The 18,215-nt window shown below is 40.4% G+C and overlaps 1 protein-coding gene across 2 annotated transcripts in view; it reads right to left on the bottom strand.

The window, feature by feature from the left end:
• The window catches only part of Nbas (NBAS subunit of NRZ tethering complex), a 319,717-nt gene that overhangs the window by 164,716 nt on the left and 136,786 nt on the right, over nt 1-18,215 (bottom strand). For both annotated transcript variants that reach the window (XM_057768127.1, XM_057768135.1), the window contains exons 29-31: nt 14,605-14,707; nt 8,494-8,723; nt 2,282-2,394 (exon numbers count right to left, since the gene is read on the bottom strand). In XM_057768127.1, coding sequence (XP_057624110.1) covers nt 2,282-2,394; nt 8,494-8,723; nt 14,605-14,707 — 446 coding nt within the window. The remainder of the gene's footprint in view (nt 1-2,281; nt 2,395-8,493; nt 8,724-14,604; nt 14,708-18,215) is intronic.

Genomic DNA, 18,215 nt, shown 5'->3' with positions numbered 1-18,215 from the left:
TCTACACACAAAAAAGAGGCTGGGCCTTACATGCCATATGCCTTGTGTGTTTCTAATAAAAGTTCTAGCTTTCAGGGGCTCACTTCCCTACTATTATCATCCTCCTCCTAACCACAACCAAGGAAGGAAACTGTAGTGCTACATCCTTATCAACCCATTTTCCCACTCAATAAAACACTTGTTTTATCCATTCATCCTGAGCAATGGTTACTAATAATAGATAAGTATATTCAACTGGACAGCAAGAGTCTAAGTGATTGCAATTAGCACATACAAGTCAACACTTTTTAACTCCTCTTTGAACTGCTGGTACAACAATACAACAGTCCTTTTACTGGCCATCTTAGGGTGACTAAACCCCAGTATTACAGCAGCAACTCCTCCACTCAGAAACTTCCCAGAAGGTGTAGTCTTAACAGTCTTGGTTGTGTATCATCAAAATCACATCTAACTGACTACCACAAGAGCTCAGAACTCACTTAGCATTCTAAAGGATCACAGCATGCAGAACAGTTTTTTATACATCACTCAGCTCAGATTATTTAAGTAGCAAAAATACACAGCTGAATATGCATACACACATGCAGACACGTGTACACACATATACCAATGCTGCAATATTTATCCTAATGAAAGATAAAGGAGAAAAAAACTTATTATTTTCTAGAATCTTCCTTTGCTGAAATTAACAAATATATTATGGAGGGAAAATAGTTAATAATTAAACATTTTAGAATGAGCTAAAATGGTTTTTAGCAAATTTGATTAATTTTCATAATATTTAAAAAGTTTTGAGTTCAAAAGTTGCATTAATGGTACATCTGAACAGATTGTCTATGACCTAACAATCTAACCATCACCTTCCATATGTACTCAGGGTGCTACTTACGCCTGTATCCAACAATGATATTCAGAGTAATAATAGTCTATGTCTTTACAGCACAGTAGCTTTTATTGAGAAGTGAAACTTTGAGTAAAACCATAAAGAAAATTCATATAAAATTTAAAACTGCGACACAGCAACTACTGGCTCTTCCTCATTCCCAGTTATTGCTGACACTGCAGGGGACTAAGGAACACAGCCACTAGCACCTGGAGGAACTGAGGCTTCTGATCTGATATTATTTTTTTTTTAAATGAGAGAGCACAACTATGGTAGAAACTTACAAAAAAAAGATGAAATGAACTGCTGTGGGATAATGCTCTTGTACAATGTAAAGATTTGTCACTCATATTAATTTAATAAAACAATGATTGGCCAGTAGTCAGGCAGAAAAGATAGAGAGGGTGACTAGACTAAGAGAATTCTGGGAAGAGGAAAGGCAGAGTCAGTCCAGCCAGAGGCAGAGGAAACAAAATGAGAATGCCATACTGACAAAAGGTACCAAGCCATGTGGATAAACATAGACAAAAATTATGGGTGAACTTAAGTCATAAGAGCTAGTTAGCAATAAGCCTGAGCAATTAGCCAACCAGTATATAATTAATATAAGCCTCTGTATGTTTCTTTGGGATTGAATGGCTGTGGGCCTGGGTATGAGACAGTAATTTTGTGCTACAATGAACTGTTATATTTCCTCATCACTAGTTCCAGCCAGTTCTAGATTTAGGAATAGTAGACTATAGCAGCCAGCCAAGTACACTTCTCCCTAGGCAACCACCTTTTCATTCAGGAACCAGATATGAATTTAAAGAGTCTATGGTTAGCTATGATCAGCTAAGGCCTAGAATGTTACAATGCATCATCCTTACAGTTTAGGACAAGCATTTAGGGCAAGCTGTGTGACGTCTGTCCAGATGACTCCAACATACCTGTTAAATTTAGACAAAAGATCCTAAGCAAAATGAAAACATCATTGGCAATTGAGTTCTAAGAAAGAATTGTCTCCCATTACTTTTAAGTCAAGATTGGGAGGTGATCACCTAGTTAATAATTTATGAAAGTAAAATACAGGAATAAGCTATATGCCAAAACTGAATTAAATCTACAACTGTCATTCATAAAAATAAGAAGTATTTATGTTTGCTTTGATCCAATGGCCTCACTGTTCAATTGCTCTGTCACTACTATTACGTCTTTAAAGGTTATAAACAAGATTTTTTTTAATTCACTGCAAAACGTTTTAACTTGAGATTTCATTGCAAAAATTAAAAAAGACAATATTATATATTAATAATATATTCAGATTATCAAAGTTACTTTCATTGAAAGAAATAAAAAGGAACAATACTTAATTGGTGCAAAATAAGTTAGCAATGCAATACCAAGCAGAAGACGCACCTTGCAAAGGCAGGATCTTTACCCCAAATTCTTCAAGATACCCCAGAGCTTCGATGAGGTCTAGTTCCTCTTGAATGGCAGCCGGTCTGTCTGTTATGAGCTGCAAGCAGCACCTAAAACAAATCACACAGATTTTAAAAACCAGCGGCATAAATTCACCCAGTTACTTTTCTATAGTGAGCAAGAAGTGCTCAGACACATATTTCTCTAACACCTGCCAGACTGCTAAAAGGTTGTCCATTTTCTCCATATTGATTCAATATAGGACCTGAAGTTCTAGATAGAACAATAAGACAATGGAAGGAGATCAAGGAGATATAAACTGGAAAGGAAGAAGTCAAAGTATCATAATTAGCAGATGATATGATAGTATAAATAAATGAACCCAAAAAATACCAGGGAATTCCTACAGCTGATAAAAAACACCTTCAGTGAAGTGGCTAGACACAAAATTAACTCACACACACACAAAAAAAAAATCAGTAGCCCTCCTATACACAAATGACAAACAAGCTGAAAAAGAAATTGGAGAAACAATACCCTTCCCAACAGCCACAAAAAACAAAATATCTTGTAGTAACTCTAATCAAGCAAGTGAAAGACTTGCTCCAAAACTGCATGACTGTATGCCCTTTTTGGGGGGAGGGGGGGTTCAAGAAAGGGTTTCTCTGTATAACAGTCCTGGAAGTAAAGATATGGGATACCACCATCCGGCCAGCTTCAAGCCTTTTAAGAAAGAAATTGAAAATGTTATCAAATGATGGAGAGATCTCCCACACTCATGGATTGGTAGGATTACAATAGTAAAAATGGTCATCCTACCTAAAGCAATCTACAGATTCAATGCAATCCCCAAAACAATTCCATAAAAATTCCAACAGTGTTCTTTACAGACCTTGAAAGGATGATATTCAACTTTATATGGGAAAATGAAAAATCCAGAATAGCTAAAACAGTCCTATACAATCAAAGAACTTTAACAGAAGAGAAGAATCAGTTGGTAATACAGCACTGACAAAAGAGAATGTGATTGGTAATCAACAGGTGAGTGACACTTGCTTTCTTTGATTTGAGACAGCACCTTTCTGTGTGGCGCTGGATGACCTGTCCTTCTCATTTAACATCTGATCATGTAGAATACTTTCAACGTTTTTCTTTTTTAATTCATTAAAAAAATTCACTTTTAAGAAGTTTTCTCTAATGAATAAACTTATTTTGGAAAGGTGCCTATGTAAGACCATTTAGCCGACAAGGGCTATTATATGCTGACAGCGACAGCACATTTAAAGGAATTGAGGCACCAGGAGGGCACTGCAGTCACTCAAGGGTAAGTATGACTCAATGGCAAGAGGCAGAACTTGATCTTGCAGTTGGAAGATTTCCGTTTGTGAGCACTCACAAGTTCTGCTGATTCTAACGTAAGGATTATAAACTCTGATTTGTACAACACTTTACATGCACTTACCCTTGAACCCACGAATTCCAGGCAGAAAATTTACCCAACACAAAGACTTATACATCCCTATTACTAGATTGCTGCATTTTCTTTGTTTTAGAAAAAAGTGGCGAAGTAGGCAAAATTCTACAAATAATAAAGGGCATATCCACCTCGATTCATTTGAGCCATGTGTCCTTAGTGTGTGGTGTCTTCAGCAACAGGGGTGGGAGGGAATTCACCTTTAATACCTGAGAGGCAACCAACGACCTGAGAGCCTGTTTTCTAGGGTCTAGCTTCTGTGCTTCCAGAAAATACTATACAAGCTGCCAAGGAAGGGATGCAGGTAAACAGTCCTACCTAGATGGAACACCTATGATCCATGACAAGAAACACATTAAGGTGCAAGAAGTGGTACCCATATGTTGGTGGCAACCAACAACTGTGTGACCGGCACTGATCCTAGCCAGCTTCTCTAGGCCAGGGAGGTCATTGACTGTAGAAATCAACTAGCACCCTCTGCTAGACCATTAATAATTCCTTATGACATTCTAAATCTTATCCACAGCAAAGTGCAGCTACCACCAAAGACCATTCTCTTTACAGCAAATGGAAGTCAGCACAGAAAACCACAACTGAACAAAATGGAAAGATCAATAGATCATGAAGAGCCCAGTCCCAACAAACACTCCTACATCACAGCTCCTCATCTACGGCTCAGGGAACATCACAGAAGAGGGAAAAGAACAGCTGTAAGAGCCAGAAAACCAGAAGGTCTGCTGTGAAACAGTCTGTCTTACTAAGAGCTGCATAAATAAGACCAGAACAAGAGTATGGACATGAATGAAATGTTAGCAAAGAAGGGCAAAAGACCATGAGTCATAGTCTGTTGACTGCTGGGAAGAGAATCAGCATCTCCCAGGGATAAGCCCCCTTATTAGTTGTCTGCTACATAGTGATCACCCTTGAAACCATATATAACCATATATGCACAAATAAAAAAATGTACTCAGCAGGTTGTATCTGTATATATTTGTGCATACACATACATACATACATGCATGCTGGGCCCATCAATCACTAATTAAGAAAATGCCCTACAAGCTTGCCTACATTCAGATCTTATGGAGGCATTTTCTCAATGGAGGTTGCATTTTCTCAACTGAAGTTTCCTTTGCTCCAGTGACTCTAGCTTCAGGCAAACTGACATAAAACTTCCAGCACACATATCTTTTGCTTACTCAAAGAATAATAAATTCCTAATAAATAGGAATGGAAGAAATATTTCCTATACTCCATACCGTGGTAAACATGGATGCCTTAGGGCTCATAGACCACAATTAGTCCAGCGCAACATCATACACATGGGATGAAAATCAAAGTGCATCCTTGTGGGATAGTAAGGGATACAGTGAGGCACAATGCAGCAAGGGGATTTTATAATCACTCAGAAACACCTGCCTAGAAGCTTTAGGTCAAACACAAGTTCGAATTTCAAAGGCTATTCTATTTGATATTTCCAGCATTTGAAATAAAAATAGGATCCTTAGAGAGAAAGAAAAAGGCTTACTAACTACTTTAAAGGACTCTGTCAAGTTCAGTAACAGTTTGAAGAAAGAAAGGGGGGAGCATGATTCTGACATAAGTTACCACTAGGGAAAAGGGTTGTTTTTCACCTTTGCTAGAATTGAAGAAACTACCAGTCATTTAAGGGGAAAATGAATCCAGACAGCTATCACAGTTAAGACCATGTTCAATAAGCTTGAAGAATAACTGAAAAGCATCAAAGTATATGAGAATTTTATGACAATTAGTATTTCAAAGAAGGGCATAAAAAAACAGGGCTGGTGAGATGGCTCTAAGGTTAAGAGCCCTTGCTGATCCTGAGGACAACTGAAGCTCACTTCCCAGTACCCATGTCAGGCAGCTCACAACTGCCCGTAACTCCAGACCTAAGGGATCTGACCACAACTTCTGACCTCCACAAGCATCCACATTCATATGCACATACACAGTCTTCAAAAAAGAGAAAACATGAGAAATTACACCTAGAAAACTGGGCAATGAAGTCAAACTAAGAAAGACAAGTCCAAATATCCTTGTGTTATAGAAAGAGTTCTGTATGTGTGCGCACTGACACACAGGGGTCAGAGGCTAATGACAGCTGGTGTCTCAGCTGTTCGCTACCTCAGTAACCTTAAAACAGGTTTTCTCATTTACTTTGAAACTGACTAATAGAGCTAGAGAGCCAACCAGCCAACTCTAGAGGTCTGCCTGTGTCCAGCCGTGCACTCCACCCCACATGAGGTATGCACGTCACTGCACACTGCTTTTATATGTGTACCAGGGCTCCAAACTCAAGCCTGCAAGCTTGCGCGGCAACTACTTCATTGACTAAGAATCTCCCAAACTCAATACTTTTTATGAAAACAAAAGTCAAGAACAAAAGGATGAACACCACCACCAAACGATTAAATTTAGGGCTAGAAACAGGTTTCAAAGCAAGTTCAAGTGGAGGTGCACATTATGCTTAGAGAACGGGCACTTCAGCATATAATGTGCAATGGGAAATAAACGGGAACCACTTAGCAACATAAAGGAAGCTTCGTAAGTGTTCATCTGGTGCCTACCAACTACTCTTCGCTGTTCACATAACAGCAACAGTTTTGACCACTTAGAAACCCACTTAAGATCACAATAGCAAAAAGAAGAGGGCTGAGGAGATGGCTCACTGGATGAGACTGCTTGCGGCACAGGCATGAGAACTTGATCCCCAGCACACATGTGAAAAGCTATGTATGCTACATGACACAATGTCTCCAGTACTGAGGGAGGAAGGCACTAGAGGACTTCAGCATTAAGTCTACTGGGGCCTGCTGGCTGTTGTCTGGATTGCCAAAAATTGGTGGGCTCTAAGGTCAGGGAAAGACTCTTCCTTGAGGGATCACGATGGAGCTCAATAGAGAAGGACAGCATCCTTTGGCTGCACATGCACATAGGCACTGCACCTTCACAAGCACAGACACGCAATCACAACAGCTCTCTCAAGTCTGCTTTCAAAAGAAGCCAATATCAGAAGGCTGCGGGCTGGCTGGGACTGGGCTGACATACAGGCATCTGGATCCAGAAGACATCTTAACTTCAGCTTTACTGTCACAATGAAAAGAGGAGCACTACAACCAGCTAAATTCAGGCACAAATGTACTGAAATCATTTAACACAATGTTGTAAAATAAAGTGCATGTCAATGCTTCAGTTCACATACTGGCTTAATAAAACATAAAAAAGTCATAACAAGAAATGTACAATGTCTCCATTTTATAAAATTATGTGTACTTGCAAAGTAAGTAATTTCCAAATGAGTAAAATAAGAAATGGACAATTAACCATTTAAAAAGAGTCAAGAACTTCTTACAGAATGTTAGCTAGTTAGTTTGAACTGGGACATAGAGCTTGAAAGCTGAGAGGTTCATAGCTTTCTTCAGTTTCTTTGATCAAGAAACAAAACTTAAGATACAGAGAATGCGCAAGTCAAAAATATTGCCAACCGCCCTCACAAAAAGAAGCAAGTTTCATGTGTCTCTAGAATGGAGGAAAGAAAAGCTCAGTGTGGTCTAATAGGTAGAACTCCAAGAAAACAGCAGAATAGGACTTCCGTGGTGTGGCCTAAAAGATGCTGACCAGAGGCAAACTGATGATCAGATGGCAGAGGAGCGCCAGGAGAAACATAACTAAGCCACTGTTTATGCAGAGTGAAACATGCAGTTATTGCATTGGTTTGGACATGAGATTGTACATGTGTCCCTCTAGGGTTTATGACTTGTCAGCTTGTCCCCCAGGAAAGCACTATCTAAACCAGCAGTTCTCAACTTGTGGGTCATAACTCCTTTGGGAGTCAAAAGACGTTTTCATGTTGAAGGGTCAGATACCTTGCATGTCAGATATTTATATTACAATTCATAACAGTAGAAAAATTACAGTTATGAAGTAGCAATAAAAATAGTTTTATGGTTGGGAGTTCATGATGAACTGTATTAAAGGCTCACTGTGTTAGGAAGGGTGAGAACCACTGCTCTAAACAGAACATGACCATTAAAAGCCAGAGCCTACATGTCTTAAAATAGGATACTTCCTGCTGGCTTTCTGTCTTACCATAGAGTACCTTCCTCCACCATGACCTCCCATCTCATACTGCTTATACAGTTTGAGAGTAAAAGCTCAGGAGTTTTCGTAACAATAGAATAAGGGACTAATACAAAAGGCTTTCCTGAAGCATTTAAGGTTCAGAAGTAACATAAATTTGGGGATAAGATTTATTGAATTGTGAGTTTTATAAATATTTACTTTATAAATATTAATTTCAATCCATAAAATCTTCCCTCAAGAACGATGAAATTCTTTAATAAGACTATTAAATTCAGAAGCCAAGTATACCTGTTTCTCATGTCAACTAAGAGGAAAGGACTAATGATAGCCAAGAAAGAAACTGAATTTAAAATCTAGAAATTTCTATCCAGAGTTGACTTTGGAGCACATGCTATGCAAAAGAGATAAATATTACCTACAAAGCTCCAGAGGAATAGAGGCTTATAGATAATGAAGAAAATGACTCAATCAAAAGAATGTTTATGGGGAATCAAGAAGAATTCAGGCACTTCCTAGTTCACTGGTCGCGTTCTATAGTAAAGCAGTACACAACAGAAACCCAGGCAGTATACACAGCCTGCATCAGAGACGACCTGCATTGGTCGTGGCTCCCAGAACACGGACTTCCTACCTGGCCAAGTCCATGCAGCTGTCAGTGAGGTTGGTGGAAGAGTTGAAGTACTCTCTGCTGGCAGCCAACACCAAGTCAATACTCCTCCCGTACTCGACCCTGAACTGGGCTCGTCCTTTATGGGCCGCACCAGCTGGAAGATTAACCGAAGAAGCACTGCAGTGCATCATCTGCCCGGCGAGGTGGATATTCTCCAGGCGACTGGAGCAGAGAAGGCTTTCAGTAAATATCTGGGAAAAGAAAACTCCACAGTTATTGATAAAGAAGGGAGATTCTGTTCAACAAAATGAAGGCTCTGAAATCCAAAGGATTTCAAGTCAAAACTGTATCTATCCTATACCTGGGGTTTGTATGACATAGTGTATGTAGTAAGTAAGCACACAGTGCCTACGTTAAAGCAGCTACCTTACTGTTCTATGAATTCTACCTCAATAAAAGAAAAAATTAGCTTTCAGAATAAATTTTAGAGGATGAAACAAATCATGCTATCTAAGGCATTACAATAAAGACTTAAGTATGTAAAATTTATTCATTAGAAAACAAAACTGAAGCGAGGTATGATGGCACACAGCCATAATCCCAGCACTTGAGAGATTCAGGGAAGATAATTGAGCCCTAGGCCATCCTAGATTACATGGATTTCCTATAAATAAAGTAAATAAGTAATCAGTAAAACGCACTGGTCAACTACTACAGGCAGTGCGCTACTCAAACTGGACGCATTCTGCCGACTGCAACAGACTGTGACTACAAGATCTGACACCCATAATATGTCATTGCTGATAACACAGGCATTCACATTCTCTGTCACTGTGGAGCAGGATCAAACCAGTGTCTGTGCGTGATAGGCAAGTACTGGCCCACTAAGCTGCACCCCCAACCTCATCTGAATTCTCCCTTATGAATGAGTTAGACTGTAAATGTTAACTTACACATAAGCATTAAAATGATAGCATGGAGCAATGAGACTTTTTTCTAACTTGGATATTAAAATGTATCTCAAAGACCAGCCTGGTCTACAAGAGCTAGTTCCAGGACAGGCTCCAAAACCACAGAGAAACCCTGTCTCGAAAAACCAAAAAAAAAAAAACAAAAAAACAAAAAAAAAAAAACAAAAAAAACTGTATCTCAATAAAATAAGAAACACTGACAGGAGTATCTTACAAAGAATTTATTGTACTAATGGCACTGAATATATTAAAAGTATTTGAGATTACTTGTGCCAGAAAAGTATTAAACAATGTGAGTCCCAAGCCTATTATTGACAATGTGATATTCTTTCCCTGCCATTCATGGGTGGATGAGGACAGTGAAGAAACTGATGAGATAGGAACAACTTGATGGGGAACAGGAGTTTCACCCGGCTTTCCCTGTATTACCTAAACACTGCTCTTTAGACTAGCCTTTATTTTGATGTCTGGGGCAGAAAATTCACTTAACATAACAAGAGTGGCTTTAAAGTGGAAGTTCTAGTGAGAGCACATTTGACCTGGTGGCCCTCCTCACTAGGTTCTGGCAGGTGAAACTGGCACACTGAGCACAAGTCAAATGAGCTTCCAATGATTTATTCATGCTAGTTATAGAGTAGTGATTCTCAATCTGTGGGTTGTGACCCTTTGGGAGTCAAATGACCCTTTCACAGGGGTCACTAAAAAGCATTAGAAAATACAGATATTTATATTACAATTCATAACAGTAGCAGAATTACAGTTATGAAGTAGCAACAAAAATAATTTTATGGTTGGAGTCACCACAATGTGAGGCACTCTAGCAAAGGTCCCAGCAATAGGAAGGTTGAGAAGCACTGCCATGCATAGAGCATCACGATCCATGTTGGAAAAGGCATTTTACTCAGCCTACAATGACAATCTGGACGTCATTCTAGAGACAGAATGTCAGCCTTTGTCTACCATGTTCAAAGTTAGGCCACTGTGCTCTCAAATTATTTTCCAAGGACAACAAAACTTAACAGCAAATACAGAATTTGTCGAAAGGTGTAAATTAAAATGTTAGTTTTGAAAAGTCTTTATTACTGTCTTCTAGAGCTTTTAAAAACTTATAAATGCTTTCTAATGTTCTTTTGCAGAAAGATATTCATTCAAATATGTGATAGTAAAATGCCTACCTAGGACCACAAGCCCAAAGCTGAAAGAACCCATCTTATCTGCAAACAGCTCCATTTTAAAGGAAGGCTACAGTAGAGGCAAGTTCTATGAGATCTTAGCAAGCATAGTCAGCCTAGTTATGAAAATTTATCAGGAGTTTTCCAAGTAAGAAAAAAGACTATATTCCAAGTAGAGGGAACATTATACAAACAGTCACAGGAAGGGTCGATATACATCCTACTTGAGGGAGCTACTTGAACAGACTGTGAAACACTGTGGAGAGTGACCAAGAGTCACCTAGGAGGCTCGGGCCATTGTGGCTTTTCAGGACACAAGTGTAGGCACCTATAGAGTGATTTGGAACAAGAAAAAGAGTGTATGAAGGAGACCATCAGGTGTAAACAAATGTAAAGCAAAAGAAGATATGAACACAGGAAATGAAGTAGAAGCCTGTTGCAAAATATTATTTTAAAATGTGTTACATTTTTATGCTATGGAACATGTGCAAATAATGATAAAAAGATGTGTTGCATTCATTCGCGTTGCATTTGTTTAACTCTGTGAAGCTGTGTTACAGTGCCTAAGACACCTGATGGTCTAATAAAGAGCAGGAGAAAGGATAGGCAGGGTTGGCAGGCAGAGAGAGTAAACAGGAGGAGAAATCTGGGAGATGAGAAGGAAGGAGCAAGGGAACAAGAGGAAGACTCCAGAGGCCAAACACCCAGCCCCACAGCCAGTCACAGAGTAAGAGTGAAAGTAAAATACACAGAAGAAAAGGAAAAAAAACAGAGGTAAAAGTTAGCTGGGATAAGATCAGAAAAACTGGCTATTACAAATAGTGCTGCTATGAACATAGTTGAACAAAATGCTTTTGTAGTATGATTGGGCATCTCTTGGGTATATTCCCAAGAGTGGTATTGCTGGATCCTGAGGTAGGTTGACTCCCAGTTTCCTGAAAAACTGCCACACTGATTTCCAAAAAGGTTGCACAAGTTTGCATTCCCACCAACAATGGATGAGTGTACCCCTTACTCCACATCCTCTCCAGCAAAGGCTATCATTGGTGTTTTTGATTTTAGCCATTCTGACAGGTGTAAGATGGTATCTCAAAGTTGTTTTGATTTGCATTTCCCTGATCGCTAAGGAGGTTGAGCATGACCTGAAGCGTCTTTTGGCAAATTGAACTTCTTCTGTTGAGAATTCTCCATTCAGTTCAGTACCCCATTTTTTAATTGGCTTAATTAGAGTTTTAATGTCTAGGTTCTTGAGTTCTTTATATATTTTGGAGATCAGACCTTTGTCTGATGCGGGGTTGGTGAAGATCTTCTCCCATTCAGTAGGTTGTCTTTTTGTCTTAGTGACAGTATCCTTTGCATTACAGAAGCTTCTCATTTTCAGGAGGTCCCATTTATTCATTGTTTCTCTTATTGTCTGTGCTACTGGGGTTCTATGTAGGAAGTGGTCTCCTGTGCCCATGTGTTGTAGACTACTTCCCACTTTCTCTTCTATCGGGTTCAGCGTGGTCAGATTTATATTGAGGTCTTTAATTCACTTGGACTTGAGTTTTGTGCACGGTGATAGATATGGATCTATTTTCATTCTTCTACAGGTTGACATCCAGTTATGCCAGCACCATTTGTTGAAGATGCTTTCTTTCTTCCATTGTAGTGTTGAGGCAAGCAGGCCTGCTTTTCGTCCCATCCAGCTCCAGCACGGCTAGCTTTACACCCAAAATAACAACACACAAATTGTATTCATTTAACATGCCTGGCCCATTAGCTCTAGCCTCTTATTGGCTAATTCTCACATCTTGATTAACCCATTTGTAATAATCTGTGTAGCACCACGAGGTGGTGACTTACCGGGAAAGATTCTAGCCTACATCCATCTTGGGCTGGAGCTTCATCACGTCTGCCTCACTGCCTTCTTCCTCCCAGCAGTCTGTTCTGTTTACTCTGCCTACCTAATTTTCTGTCCTATCAAAGGGCCAAGGCAGTTTCTTTATTAACCAATGAAAGTAACACAGAGACAGATGACCGACCCTCCTACATCATTACATTGCATACTTTTAGCTCCCTTGTCAAAAATCAGGTGTTCATAGGTTTGTGGGCTAATATCCGGGTCTTCGATTCAATTCCATTGGTCAACATCTCTGTTTTTATGCCAATACCAATCTGTTTTCATTACTGTAGCTCTGTAATAGAGTTTGAAGTCAGGGATGGTAATGCCTCCAGAAGTTCCTTTATTGTATAAAATTGTTTTGGCTATCCTGAGTTTTTTGTTTTTCCATATAAAGTTGATTATTGTTCTCTCAAGGTCTGTGAAGAATTCTGTTGGGATTTTGATGGGAATTGCATTGAATCTATAGATTGCTTTTGGTAGAATTGCCATTTTTACTATGTTGATCCTCCCAATCCAAAGGGAGATCCTTCCATTTTCTGGTATCCTCTTCAATATGTTCATAGCAGCACTATTTGTAATAGCCAGAACCTGGAAACAACGTAGGTGCCCCTCAATAGAAGAATGGATAAAGAAGGTGTGGCACATAAATACTTTAGAGTTCTACTCAGCGGTAAAAAACAATGATATCTTGAACTTTGCATGCAAATAGATGGAAATAGAAAACACTTTACTGGGTGAGATAACCCAGACCCAAAAAGAGAAATATGGTATGTACTCACTCATAAGCAGATTCTAGCCATAAACAAAGGACATTTAGCCTATAATTCGTGATCCTAGACAAGCTAAATAAGAAGGTGAACCAAAAGGAAAACATATATTTATCCTCGTGGATATTGGAAGTTGACAAGATCATTGGGCAAAGGTTGGGAGCAGGGGGTGGGGGTGAATTGGGGGGAAGGGAAGATAAGGAGAGAAGAAAGAAGGGGAGGATTGGGGAGAGCTTAGGGAATGGGATAATTGAGATGGAGAAAGGGTGGATATGGGAGCAGGGAAGAAGTTATCCTAACCAAGGGAGCCATTTTAGGGTTGGCTAGAGTCTTGGCTCTAGATGGGTTCCCAGGTGGCCAAGGGGATTTCCCCAACTAGTTTCATGGGCAGCAGAGGAGATGGTGCCTGAACTGGCCTTATCCTATAGCCACACTGATGAATATCTTGCATATCACCATAGAACCTTCATCTGGCGATAGATGGAGAGACAGAGACCCATATTGGAGTACTGGACTGAGCTCCCAAGGTCCAAATGAGGAGCAGAAGGACGGAGAACATGAGCAAGGAAGTCAGGACCACGAGGGGTGCGTCCACCCACTGAGACATGGGACTGATCTAATGGGAGCTCACCAAGGCCAGCTGGACTGGGACTGATGGAGCATGTGATCAAACTGGACTCTCTGAATGTGGCTGACAATGAGGGCTGACTGAGAGACCAAGGACAATGGCACTGAGTTTTGATTCTACTGCATGGACTGGCCTTGTGGGAGACGAGTCTGTTTGGATGCTCACTTTCCTAGACCTGGATGGAGGGTGGAGGACCTTGGACTTCCCACAGGGCAGGAAACACTGACTGCTCTTAGGACTGGAGAGGAAGGGGGAGAGGGAGTGGGGGGAGTTGGAGGGAAATGGGAGGAGGGGAGGAAGTGGAAATTTTTAATAAATAAATAAATAAATGATCAGAAAAGCTGGCTAGAAACAAGCAAAGCTAAGGCTGAGCTTATTTCACAAGAAATAATAAACCTCTGTTTGTAATTTATTCTGGAGCTGAGTGGTAGGCCCCCAAAAGAGCTATAGTTTTAGTGACCACCAAAACCTGTAGGGAGAAATCATGTCATATTCAGTGTTTCCAGAAGACTGATCTGCAAAATAGATGGCACCGCAATAAACAAGGGGAAGGCAGAAGAGGGATATGATAAGGCTTCAATCCATAGCACTAGTTGATCAATCATCAATCACATTATATACAGTGTCTCTTTCAGTCTCTCCCTTGTAGCAAACACAATTAAAATTTCTAAATAAGAAAAAAAAAAAAAAACAGTTACAGCTGCATTACCTCATAGCAGGCATCGGCATCGAGGCATGTGTACACATGCCGCTGCATGGTCAGCATGTCCTGCAGCAGCACTCTCCACTGAGACTCACCAACAGGAGGCTGCCTGAGGAAGGAAAGAAAGAACACATGAAACCAAACTCCAAAGGCACAGGTACTACTACTCCAGGCACAACAACGCTTTAACAACAATAGGGCTAAATTCATTTAAATTTATAGGAAAAGGTAGACAGAATTCCCATGTGGAGAGAAATCCCACAGCAAAATAAAGCAGAAAAACCAGAGACAAGGACGAGCTTCAAATCCATCCTCAAAATGGTGCTGATATGGCTGGATGTTGCCACGTAGAAGAATGCAAATAGGTCCTTATCTATCCCCATGCATAAGACTCAAGTCCAAATGGATCAAAGACCTCAATATAAATCCAGTCACACTGAACCTCATTGAAGGGAAAGTGAGAAGTAGCCTTGAACACATGGATACAGGATACCACTTCCTAATATAACACCAACGGCACAGACACTGAGAGCAACAATTAATAAATGAGACCTCCTGAAACTGAGAAGCTTCTGTAAGGCAAACAGCACAGTCAATAAGATGAAAAGGAGCTACAGAATGGGAGAAGATCTTCACTCACCCTACATCAGAGAAAGGACTGATCTCCAAAATACATAAAGAATTCAAAACATTAGACATCAAAAGACCAAAAAAAAAAAAAATCCAATAAAAAAATGGGGTAAAGATCTAAAAAACAGAGAATTCTCAACAGAAGAATTGCAAATGGCCAAAAGACACGTAAGAAATTGCTCAACATCCTTAGCCATCAGGGAAATAAAAATTAAAATGACTCTAAGACACCATCTTACACCTATCAGAATGACTAAGATTAAAAAACACGGATGACAACTTATGCTGGAGAGGATGTGGGGTAAAAGGAAAACTCCTCCATTGTTGATGGGAGTGCAAACTTGTACAGCCACTTTGGAAATCAGTGTGGTGGTTTCTCAGAAAATTGGGAATCAATCTACTTAAGATCCAGCAATACCACTATTGGGAATACACACAAAAGATGCTCAATCATAAAACAAGGACATTTGTTCAACTGTGTTCACAGCAGCATTATTCATAACAGCCAGAACCTGGAAACAACCTACATGCCCCTCAACTGAAGAATGGATAAAGAAAATGTGGTACATTTATGCAAAGGCATACTACGCAGCATTAAAACAAAACAAAACAAAAAACAAAAACAAAACAAAAAAAAAAAACAATGGCATCTTGAAATTTCCATGCGAATGGATGGAACTAGAAAAAACATCCTGCGTGAGGTAACCCAGAACCAGAAAAGACAAACATGGTATGTACTCACTCATAAGTGGATATTAGATGTAAAGCAGAGAATAACCAGTCTATAGTCCACAAATCCACAGAGAACTAGGTAACAAGGAGAACATGGATCCCCTGGGAAGCAGAATTCAACAAGATCTGAAAACATTGAGAGTATGGGAGAGGGGGAGATGAGAGGGTGAAAGAGGGGAGGGGAAAGGAAAAAGAAGAGGAGAACATGAGGGAACTAGATGGTTGAAATGGGAGGACAGAGAGGGAGGGAGCCATTATGCAGTGTAAAAAACCTGGCACTAGAGGAAACTGTCAGGAACCCACAAGAATGACCCCAGCTAAAACCCTAAGCAACAGAGGAGAGGGTGCCCAAACTGGCCTTGCCAGTCAGATTGATGAATATCTTAATTGTCATCATAGAAAGTTTATCCAGCAACTGGTGGAAGCAAATGTAGAAATCCACAGCTAAGCACTGGACCAAGCTTACAGAGGCCAATCCAAGAGAGGAAAGAGTGATAACATGAGCAAAGGAGTGAAGCCCGTAATGGGGATACCCAGAGAAACAGCTGACTTGAGCTAGTGAGAGCTCACTGACTCGGGACTTATAGCAAGAGAACCAGTATAGGACCAAACTAGGTCCACTGAATGTGGGTGACAGTGGTGTGGTTTGGGTAGTCTGTGAGGCCACTGGCAGTGGGACCAGGATATATCCCCAGTGCTTGAACTGGCATTTTGGAACCCATTCTTTTTGGAGGGATATTTTGCTCAGCCTAGATGGGGGAAGGGCCTCAGTCCTGCCTCAAAGTGATATGTCAGACTTTGTTGACTCCACTTGGGAAGTCTTACCCTCTCTGAGGAATGGATGGAGGGCTGAAGTGGGGAAAGCAGGAGGAGAGGAAGGATGAGAACTGTGATAAGTGTGTAAAATGAGAAAAGATTGTTTTAAAAAATAAATTTAATTATTAAAAAAAGACATAGGAGACAACCATAGACTGCTGTTAGCACAGGTCTGGGGAACAGGAACCACCCACCGCTAGCATTATAGCTGGAGGCTTTGCTATAAATCAGTGACTTTCAACCTTCCTAATATTGTGACCTTTTAATACAGTTCCTCACATCATGGTGACCCCAATGACAAAACTATTTTTGTTGCTACTTCATAACTATAAGTCACTACTGTTATGAGTTGTAATGTGAATATCTGATATGTAATCCCCCCGCAAAGAAGGCATGGCCTGCTCGCCTCATGAAAAGGGAGGACCTGCTGGGAATAAAGACCCGTATTTTGGTTATGGTCAAAGCATCTTAGTAGTTCACAAGTTAAATAAGCTATTCACCTCTGTAGGGCGAGTTCCAGGCCCAGGAAATAACCTCTCCCTGTGAGTAAAGAGTGTCTACAGATTTGCAGGACCCAGGACTCTGAAGTAATTAGCATTCCCCCATTAGTAAACATTTACATTTCCTTATCTCTTCCTATCAGCTAGGGACATCTCCAGAACTGACATTCCAGTAAGAACAAAGACATAGCAACCTACCCACCCCCTCCCCTTTTGCTATATAATGCTCCTGAGAAAAAATAAAGTTGGCAGCTTGATCAGAATGCAGACTTGCTGTCCATTTCTCATGTTTCTTGCCTTTTCATTTCTCCCCTCCAGGATCCGGTTCCTGATTCATGTCCCGCTGGTCAGGACAATGGCCCACAGGGTGAGAACCACTGCTTTAAGTGGAATACTAGGCAGCAGTTCACAAGCAATAAACAGAGACCTTCAGGAGTTACCTTCTTAGGTGACAGCCCAGGCACAAACTGCCAGAACCTCAGAGTGGTTGCAGGCATTGCCAGCTGCCTTAGGAAGAAACATCAAGCTCCAAAACAGACAGTCTCTTTTGCCACAATTCCTGAGACATAATTTTCAAGATCCCCTCAAAAGAGAGGTCAGTAACATGCTCACAGAAAACCAAAGCATTCAGCTCCTACCCAGACAGTGTTTGGTTATAGCTCATCCCTGCTCTTGAGGAGACTGTACTCATGCTCAGCCCTGGTCCCTTAGACTTACAGAATCTTAACTGCCCTTGCATAGCAGCTGCAGACAGTCAACTCTTCCATTAGCCACATATTCATTAAGAAGAGGGGCTGGGTGGGCAAACAATCTTCCACAGGAGAGAAATGCCTTTACCATCCCTAGGCCATGCTTAATACTTCCATCTGTACCCACTATCTCCATACTAATATTCATTGTCCTGAAATTGCAAAGAACCAAGGAATAGGAGAATATCTG

Source organism: Chionomys nivalis, chromosome 1, assembly GCF_950005125.1.
Source record: "Chionomys nivalis chromosome 1, mChiNiv1.1, whole genome shotgun sequence".
NCBI lineage: Eukaryota > Metazoa > Chordata > Mammalia > Rodentia > Cricetidae > Chionomys > Chionomys nivalis.
The sequence above is the reverse complement of the archived record's forward strand: the minus strand, read 5'-3'. Positions and strand labels throughout refer to the sequence as shown.